General features: G+C 39.2%; 1 protein-coding gene across 1 annotated transcript in view; it reads left to right on the top strand.

The window, feature by feature from the left end:
* The first annotated feature begins 6214 nt into the window (after positions 1-6214).
* CCDC168 (coiled-coil domain containing 168) overlaps positions 6215-9940 on the top strand; it is a 29841-nt gene continuing 26115 nt past the window's right edge. The window contains exons 1-3 of the mRNA XM_050766653.1: positions 6215-6728; positions 6852-6885; positions 6976-7018. Of these exons, the coding sequence (XP_050622610.1) occupies positions 6498-6728; positions 6852-6885; positions 6976-7018 (308 nt within the window). The 5' untranslated portion in view covers positions 6215-6497. The remainder of the gene's footprint in view (positions 6729-6851; positions 6886-6975; positions 7019-9940) is intronic.

The raw sequence follows: 9940 nt of genomic DNA, 5'->3' as shown, positions 1-9940 counted from the left end.
TCAATAGACCACTCTGATTAAAGAGAGAAATAATTGTAAATTTGTGGTACTAACATCTTTGCTATATCTAGGCAGTTGGTGCACTTAATTTTGCCGTGGAAAGTTCAACTATCACCTGATCTCAAGCTTGAATGGTATTGAGTTATATATATAAAAAAACATGGTTTTTGTATTTCCTGTAAAATTCACAAAAGGTGATGAGGCTGATGTCAAATTTAAATAGAAGTTTGCAGTAAGAAATGTTTCTTTATAGTAAATCTTTTGCATATCCTCCCTACTACTCTTAATGTTAGGCCATTAAAATAGCCTCAAGTGGCCTGGGCAGCTTGCAGATTTTTGAGGCCCCTCATTCCTCCTGCCCTGATGGAATCAGTAGATTTAAAATATTATTTTTCTAAATATGACAAAAGAATGGAAACTTAGGTAATAATGTCCAAATCTTTCATATTATAGAATAAAGTGATGTATAACTATAAAATTCCTGTTACTATGTATAATAGATATTTTTGACTAAGTAATTTCCTGAACCTAAATTTTTAAAAATGTTGTATGAGTAAACAATAATTAACATTTGAAATTTTAAAACACTACTAGTATCAAAAGATTATAAACATAAAAAATATGCAAAGCTATCGAGAAGATAGAATCACTGGTCTGTTAACAACTCTAAGTCACTGAGGAGCATAAGTATTGTGAACCAGAAGTAAAACTAATGAGACAAGGAAAACACAAAGGACAACTTATTACTTAATGTTAGAGTACAACAAAACATTTAAAAGGCTGCTAACCAGGCTATACAATTTACAATATTTGTGTTTCCAAAACTAAACTATAGGCATAATATGATGACCAAAGATACTACATCAGATACAGGGGTAATATAGGTAGATGATCATTTAAAGTTGATTTTCCCCTGAGTTGTCTATAAGAAACTACTGTTCCTTATTGATGTAATGGCTTGACATTTGAGGACTGTATAGCCATATTTGGGGAACATATAACTCCTAGAGAAAGATATGAATGATATATCTACAGCTGAAATGAACATTTAGGAAGAGGTCACATCTGCTCACCTCCATAGATTTACCACACCTTGCAGGAAAATGTTCAGCCCCTTCAAGTTTGAGATTATAGACAAGGAGCCATTCTGGGCGCCTCTTCTGGTAGGCCCTAATTAATGGCATAGCTGTTGCTGGTAGAGGGTCTTGACTGCAAGTTGTCCAGGTTCTTGATATTTTGAATAAAGAATTGGACAAAATGCACAGCAAAGCAAGGAAAGAGTGAAGCAACGAAAGCATAGATTTATTGAAAATGATAGTACACTCCACAGTGGGCCCAAGCAGTGGCTCAAGGGCTCTGGAGAAGGAATCTGGGGTGTGAACACCCCCTAGAGGCTTCCAGTTGTCTACTTGGTGTTCACCCCATGTAAATAAAGCAGTGGCCCACAATCAGTCTGATTGGTTGCAGAAATCAATTGGTTAGAGGCTGAAGTGAAGTTACAAAGTTACACTCCCATGCAAATGTCTGGTTGCAGAAAGCAACCAATTTTGCAACCAACTTTCAATTTTCCATCTGCTCCACAGAAAAGGGGTTTCCAAAGGGAGTAGCCTCTGGTCTTTTTGTTACTTAAGGGTGGAAAGTTGGAATTTTCCTATCAACTTAGTTGTAGGAAGTCAGGGTGAATCGGTCTTAGGTTCCCTGCCTCCAGACCCTATTCTCCTGCCTCATAACCACTCACCTAGACTAATGCTCCCCACCCAGGGGGGACCTTTACCACTTAGGGCAGTGGTCCCCAACCTTTTTGGCACCAGGGACCCATTTCATGGAAGACAATTTTTCCACCTGACTGGGGTGGGAGTGGTGGGGGTAGGGATGTTTTCTGGATGAAACTGTGCCATCCCAGATCATCAGTCATTAGATTCTCATAAGAAGCATGCAACCTATAGATTCCCCATGTGCACAGTTCATAATAAGATTCCCTGCTTCTATAAGAATCTAATGTCACAGCTGATGTGACAGGAGGCAGAGCTCAGGCAGTAATGCTGGCTTGCCTGTTGTTGGTTCATAGTAGGCCACAGACTAGTACTGGTCTGCAGCCTGGGAGTTGGGGACCCCTGTCTTAGGGGATATTTGGCAATGTCTGGAAATATTTTTGATTGTCATGACTAGGGTTGGGGTGCTACCAGCATTCTGTAGGTAGAAGATTGGGATGTTGCTAAGCATCCTACAATACACAGGACTGCAGCCACAACAAAGAAATAATCCTGTCCAAACTGTCAATAGTGCCCACGTTGGGAAGCCTCATCTTAAACCAGATTTGGGATTATCTGTAAGTCCTTTCTCCGTCACCATTAATTCTTCCATCCCCCTCCTTGATCCATTTGCTTTTTTTAATATTATTTTAGTTTTTTTGGTGGTGGTTCTTTTTTGAGACTGGAGTGCAGTGGCACAATCTCCCCCTCCCGGGTTCAAGCAATTCTCATGCCTCAGCCTCCTGAGTAGCCGGGATTACAGGTGTGTGCCACCACGCCTGCTAATTTTTGTATTTTTAGTAGAGACAGGTTTCGCCATGTTGGCCAGGCTGGTCTCGAATTCCTGATCTCAAGTGATCCGACTGCCTTGGCCTCCCAAAGTGCTGGGATTACAGGTACGAGCCACCGCGCCCGGCCCAGTTTTATTTTTTTGAGACAGAATTTCACTCTGTCACCAAGACTGGAATGCAATGGCATTATCATATTTCACTGCAACCTTGAACTCCTGGGCTCAAGAGATCCTCCTGCCTCAGCCTCCCAAGTAGCTGGGACTACAGGCGCCTGCCACTGCACCTGGCTACTTTTTAAAATTATGGTTTTTTTAAAGAGACAGGGTCTCAAATATTTTTGTAGAGAACAGGGTCCTGCTTTGTTGCTGAGACTGGTCTCGAACTCCAGGGTTCAAGCAGTCTAACTCAGCCTCCCAAAGTGCTGGGATTACAGGCATGAGCCACCGCACCCAGCCATTTGCTTTCTTTTAGTTACTAAATCCTGGGTTTCACTCTCTTACTCTTCTTTTTATACTACCATCACTCTAATTCAGACCCTTATCAATTCTCTTCTATCACTGCAGTAGCCTAATTGATTTTCCAATTTTACTGTCTCCTTGCTTTGATACACCAGTTGATACTTCTAACTCAAAAACTGTTAGATCTCTGAAGGTGGCTCCACAGTAGGGATCTGTCAACATTTTAGCCTTCTTTTCCCAGACTTCACACCTGTAACCATGCTATAGCTAACATGGACTATATAAATGTTTATAAAATGGAAGAAGTATTTTTTACTCTTCTTCCTACTTTCTTTGTTCATCCTTGCCTGCTACCAAATCCAAATGAGTAGGGGAAAAAAGGTTTTTTCCCTCTCTCTGCAGCTTTCCTTGAAATTACCCCAAACCAAGTATCTCTCCTCAAACTCCTGTAATATCTTCCTCCTTTCTGTGTTAACCGAACTCTACCTTCTCATTAAGTTATTAATATCTCCATCTCACTTACATTACAGATTCCTTCAAGTTTGGGATTTTTTTTCCGCATCATTGTTAAATGTTAACAAAGATGTTAACAAAACTTTAACAAAGTGTGTTAAAGCACGTTTTGGTTCCTTGTTCAGTGCTTTACACAATTATTATTCAATACATGTATTAAACTAAGATATTTACAGAAAGAATTTCTAACAATTTTGAACAATCTCTGGCTTTATGCTGCTATTTTATATATCTAATATTGGGACTTTTTCCTGTTAAGAACAAAAACCAAGTTCATAATGTCAAAATAGTTCAAAGATGGTAACATTGGTAAATATAATAGGAAGTTTAAAAAAAAACTAATATAATTTTCCTTGTGTTTTCTTGTAGTGTCTGTTTTTTATTACTGTTAGTAATAGGCTTTCTCTGGTATTCCTTTTCTTTTTACTCTATAAGCAAGTAAATCTTGCTTAGCATTTACTTTTGGTGCTGTTCACTTGACATTGGTCTAGGAGGTTTCTAGTCCAAGGGACAGAAGCATTTATGCTGAAAAACAGATAATTATACTTTCGTTAGTAGCAAGTACATAAGTAACAAACATGACAAAGCCCTGGAGACGGATAATACTTATGCCTATATAAACCTAGCCATCAGCAGGAGTGGTACGCAGCAGTTCCTTTTCAGTTCTTTAAGAGCTCTTCAGTGAAATACTAATTAGGAATTCAGTGCCATAAAGCTTGGAAAGATCTAAGGAACTAGAGAGAAGAAAATGTTGAAACAATGAATCCCTTTTAAGATAGTTACCATTAAATGATTTAGAGAATTTCTGCAAGTAGGCGAGAGTAACTATTTTTCCAGCTGCTTAATTTTTTTTTTCCCCCCCGAGATGGAGTTTCACTCTTGTCGCCCGGGCTGGAGTGCAATGGCGCGATCTCGGTTCACTGCAACCTCCACCTCCCTGGGTTTGAACAATTCTCCTGCCTCAGCCTCCCAAGTGGCTGGGATTACAGGCACCTGCCACCACACCCAGATAATTTTGGTATTTTTAGGTAGAGACGGGGTTTCACCACGTTGGCCAGGCTGGTCTTGAACTCCTGACCTCAGGTGATCCACCTGCATTGGCCTCCCAAAGTGCTGGGATTATAGGCATGAGCCCCTGCAGCCGGCCCAGATGCTTAAATTTTGTGGGGAAACCCAGGAGACTAAAATCACCTCAATTGTCTTTGTGAGGAGGGGAGTACGGGGAAGGTGTACTTTACTATAGTTGTAGAAAAATCAAGAGGAATTGCTGAAGTTTCTTTCAGAGCCAATGAAGACCTACCAAGCATTCTAAAGGGTGATTCTTTGCAAAGACAAAATTCAAAATAAGAGTTATACTTAAATAAAGATTATAAATACCTGTACATTGTGGTCCAGGAGACTGGAAGACTGTAAATTCCAACATTTAGAATGTCACTGATCTCATAATCTCCAACGTTCAGGGACAGAGCTGATAATTCTTTCTTTTTTTTGTTTTTTTGAGACAGTGTCTTGCTCTGTTGTCCAGGATGGGAGTGCAGTGGTGGGATCATGGCTCACTGCAGCCTTCACCTCCTAGGCTCAGGCAATCCTCCCACCTCAGACTCCCAAGTAGCTGGGACTAACTGCAGGTGCACACCACCATGCCTGGCTAATTTTTAAATTTTTGGTAAAGACAGAGGTCCACCTATGTTGCCCAGTACTGGTCTCAAACTCCTGCTCAAGCCACCCACCCACCTCAGCCTTCCAAAGTGCTGGGATTACAGGCATGAGCCACTTCACCCAGCTGAAGTTATAAATCTTTGTTGCACTTATTTAAACTGATGTGACAGAAGAGACCTGAACAGTTTACTTCAGTGTAATGAATAATACTTCAGTGTAATGAGTAATACTTCTTTGCTTAACCTACCTTGGATAAGTGAAGTACTAAAAACAAAACAAAAGTGAAGCCTTAAAGAATTACATCTGCAAAGGAACTATTAATTAATTATACCTTTGAAGGAAGAGTACTCTAAATCCAAGGTAGTGTTAACATTCTTCATTACTAGTCCAGACTATCCTGTCTACTTGTGACTAAAATTGTACTTCTCAATTAGCTTCCAGGCCTACCCACTAGACTTTGAAGGAGAGTGGGCAGTACTGTACTTACATCTGCCTCTGCCCCACCCTTGATTCTGACATCAGAAAGGACATCACAAGTAGCTCCTTGAAATCACTGTAGACAGGGTGAAAAGGAAATTCAACAGGAGGTTATTCCAAAGACACTGTAGTTTTCAGCATATCGATAGACTGTTGAAGGGGAATGGTGCCAATGGACCCTGCTAGCAAAAAGAAATATAAAATGTGTTCTATTTTAAGAAAAAAAATCAGGCCCATAAAAGACAAGTCATCATACATTCTACATAGTTGCAATGGGATATACTTAGACCAAAAAAATTATTTGACATTTCTCTGAAATTCAAATTAAATTGGGCATCTAATGTTTTTATTTGCTAAACCTGTCAACCCTATCTATATTCATTCTAAGAAAGGACTATATTTTCCTGACCACAAAGAAGCATAAAATACGCTATTCCTGGTGTTAATAGAAATGGTTATGTCAAATGCTTTCTACCAATCCAAATTTATTCTATGTTTATAATAGGGCTGTGACAATCCATGATAGAATTACGTTGCTTTCTATGAAGTTAAGAGAAGGTAACTTTTTGAATTTTAGTAAAAAACTACTTATACGGTGTACATATCTTACCTATGAACTTTCATTATTGCTAAAGTTGATATGAGCTCAGTTAAATAGCCACTATGACACGTACCTCACTTAACTTAGGCCCAGAGCAGTCACTGCCACACTTGATAAGGCACCAAGAAGCACTGGCCAAATGTTGCACATGGTTATGAGTTGGGCATACCAACTTTTTATAATTCAGGGCCTCTGAAATCAAGGACTTCTGAATGAGACACCAGTCTCTTTCACATATTACATTAAAATGTCAAAGCAATATTATTCCTTTAAAAAAGGGGTAGGGGGTGAACTGGAAGATAATACATTTGTGACATTATGGGAATTTCTAGAGTCCTGGATTATTCAAAATGATTGGATGGCAATTTTCTTTATAATTTTACTAGGAATTATTTTTGAAATAATACTCATGAAAGCTTGTGCATCCTTTTGGAAGAAGTCCGCACTTCCTAAAAAGGGTAGTTCAGATGTCCGGGAGGTAAGAACAAATGGTTGATTTCCCCTTTCCCTAGTTTTCAAAATCAGACATAAGAATAATTTGTAAAATTTTTGAACTTTGATACTCAGATTACTCCTCTAACAATTTTTTCCATTAAAATAGAGGGAAGACAGTTGCCCGAAAAGCAGGAAATTTGGTGAGTATTATACAATTTCACATTTTAATATAAAACTTGTTCATCCTGAGCTTTTCTCATTGATACTGTGACTTTTTTATTCCTACTCAGCTCCAGAGAATTGGTCAGTTATTAATCCATCTTCAGGAGAAAGGTATGTGACATATCACATATATATTTTGAAGCTAAATTAAATAGGTTGGTTGTGTTCTATTCAAAATGCCTTTACTTCTGAATTTCAAAGAAGGGTTTTCCTAGCTGTTCAACGTCACGATTCAATCTAACATTTACTTTAAGTGGTTGCTATGCTCCAAGCTATGTTAAGGACTTTTCGTATATTATTGAAATTATCCTTCAAGGTAGGTAGTATTATTATTGTTTTTACAGATGAGGAAAATAAAGCTTGAAGAGGATAAGTGACTTTCTTTCCTACTCTAACACTCTCTCCAATATACCAGTTCTTACAATTCAACTGAAAAGATATTTATTTAGCACTTACTGTGGACCAAGCAAACACTGAGCTAGGTGCTGCATGAGTGACATGAAAGGAGTTTGTAAAATCAGAAGTTATCAGAATTGTAAAGTTATCTCCGTACTAGGGATTAAATACTGACATAATGATGAATCTTGTTGCTCTCAATATTTTAATTGTTTTAATTGAAATCCGTTCAACTTATTAGATATCTACTATAAAGTGGACACAAACACTGGGATTCAAGCCATAAGATAGTCTTTGTTCTCAAGAAGCTTATATTCTTGTGGAGAAGATGTATACATACAGGAAAATTGCCTTGTGGTATGGTGACACAGTGACAGAAATATTAAAACATTTAGGAGATGCCTAAGCCAGCCTAGGGCGTTGGTAATGGCTTCACGAAGAATGTTATGCTGGAGCTGAATTTTAAAGGATTAATGAACATTAGCCCGAAAAGGACACAGGTTTAGGAGGGTAAGAAAGACATTCCAGGACATAAACAGAAACAGCAGCAACGTGCAAGAAATTACTATTATTTCAGAGTTGCTTGGAATGTTGAGGTTGAGTCAGGAAGTAGTGGAAGACGAATGTGAAGAGGTAGGTAGGAGTCAGGTCATAAAGGGCTTTCTATACCATGTTAAGAAGCCTGGATTCAATTCTGTAGATAATAACCACTAGTGGTGGTTACACATAAGAGTGGCACAGTTTTGTGTTTCAGCTAGATCACTAGTCACTGTGTGATTAGTTGCTGTGTGAATCAGAGGATTACTTGATGTTCATCTAATTTCTTTTGTCAGGTATAAAAGGACTTTATTCTTTTAATCTGGTTGCTATATTGTCGTATTGGGTACTAGCAACTCAAGTTCTCAGGTGAGTGTCTTGGGAAGCTGTAACAATATCTGGAGGTGTGAGTAGGTAGAACCCTTTTCAGGGCCGGTTGGGAACAAGAATGCCAGCACAAGCTACAGCATGTCAGTAGTGCAATCAGAATAAGTCCAAATGGACAGACCAAGAAGAGTCAGCATTTGAGATATTACAGGGGTTAGGTGTGCTTGGTGGCCCAAGCTTCACATGTAATTCAAAATCAGAGGATTAACAGGCAAGAGGAATTCACAAGAAGACATGGAGAAGAAAAAGGATTTTCAGCTTCAGAATCAAGAACACTTTAAAGATTTTCCATCCCTGTATCCTATTATTCGCTTCCTGCCTGGACAGAAGTTAATCCTATCCTTGGGTGGCATCTTTCTAGGGAGAGTTAAGGGAAATTCATTGAGAAGAAGAGGTTGAGGGTGGTGTTGAAGGAAAAGGATTAGAGAAAAGATATGGCTCCTATGGCAGCAGCATATTATGGTGAAAAAACACAAATTTTGAATTTAAAAAAGGTCTAGCTTTATATCATAGTTCTGCCTCTTTGTTTTTTTGTTTTGTTTTGTTTTGTTTTTTGGCAGGGTTTTGCTCTTGTTGCCCAGGCTGGAGAACAATGGCACGACCTCGGCTCACTGCAACCTCGGCCTCCTGGGTTCAAGTGATTCTCCTGCCTCAGCCACCATAGTAGCTGGGATTATAGGCACCCACCATCACACCTGGCTAATGTTTTGTATTTCTAGTAGAGATGGGGTTTCATCATGTTGGCCAGGCTGGTCTTGAACCCCTGACCTCAGGTGATCCACCCGCCTTGGCCTCTCAAAGCACTGGGATTACAGGCATGAGCCACCACACCCAGCCCTGTAGTTCTACCTCTTAATGATGGCATGGCCTTGGGCTAAGGACTTAAACTCACTATACCTCCATTTTTTTTTTTTTTTTTTAATTTTCGAACTAAGGATTAGAAGAATTACCTCTTAGGAATATCATGAAGATTAGTTGAAATAACATGTGTAACACGGTGGCTCACACCTGTAATCCCAGCACCTTGGGAGGCGGAGGTGGGTGGATAACTTGAGGTCAGGAGTTTGAAACCAGCCTGGCCAGCATGGTGAAACCTCATCTCTACCAAAAATACAAAAATTAGCCGGGTGTGGCGGCATGCACCTGTAATCCCAATGACTCGGGAGGCTGAGAATGGCTTGAACCTGGGAGGCGGAGGTTGCAGTGAGACGAGATCATGCCACTGCACTCCAACCTGGGAGACAAAGCAAGATTCCAGCTAGAAAGGAAAAAAAAATATATATATATATATGTGTGTGTGTGTATATATATATGTGTATATATATGTGTGTATATGTGTGTGTGTGTATATATATACACACACACATATATATTTTATATATATGAATTCTTTTTTTGGAAAAGAACTATGTTTGGAACAGCATATTTTATTTTTAACCATTGACACCTTCAAATAATTTTATTTCATTTAATTTTTTAAAATTTCTTCAAAAAAAAACCAGGATACATGTGCAGAACGTGTAGGTTTGCTACATAGGGATACGTGTGCCATGGTGGTTTGCTGCACCCATTGACCTGTTCTGTAAGTTTCCTCCCCTCGTCCCCCATCCCTGAAAAGGCCCTGGTGTATGTTGTTCCCCTCCTTGTGTCCATGTGTTCTCATTGTTCAGCTCCCACTTAGGAGTGAGAACATGTGGTGTTTGGTTGACTGTT

The sequence above is a fragment of the Macaca thibetana genome, chromosome 17, assembly GCF_024542745.1.
Source record: "Macaca thibetana thibetana isolate TM-01 chromosome 17, ASM2454274v1, whole genome shotgun sequence".
NCBI lineage: Eukaryota > Metazoa > Chordata > Mammalia > Primates > Cercopithecidae > Macaca > Macaca thibetana.
The sequence above is the reverse complement of the archived record's forward strand: the minus strand, read 5'-3'. Positions and strand labels throughout refer to the sequence as shown.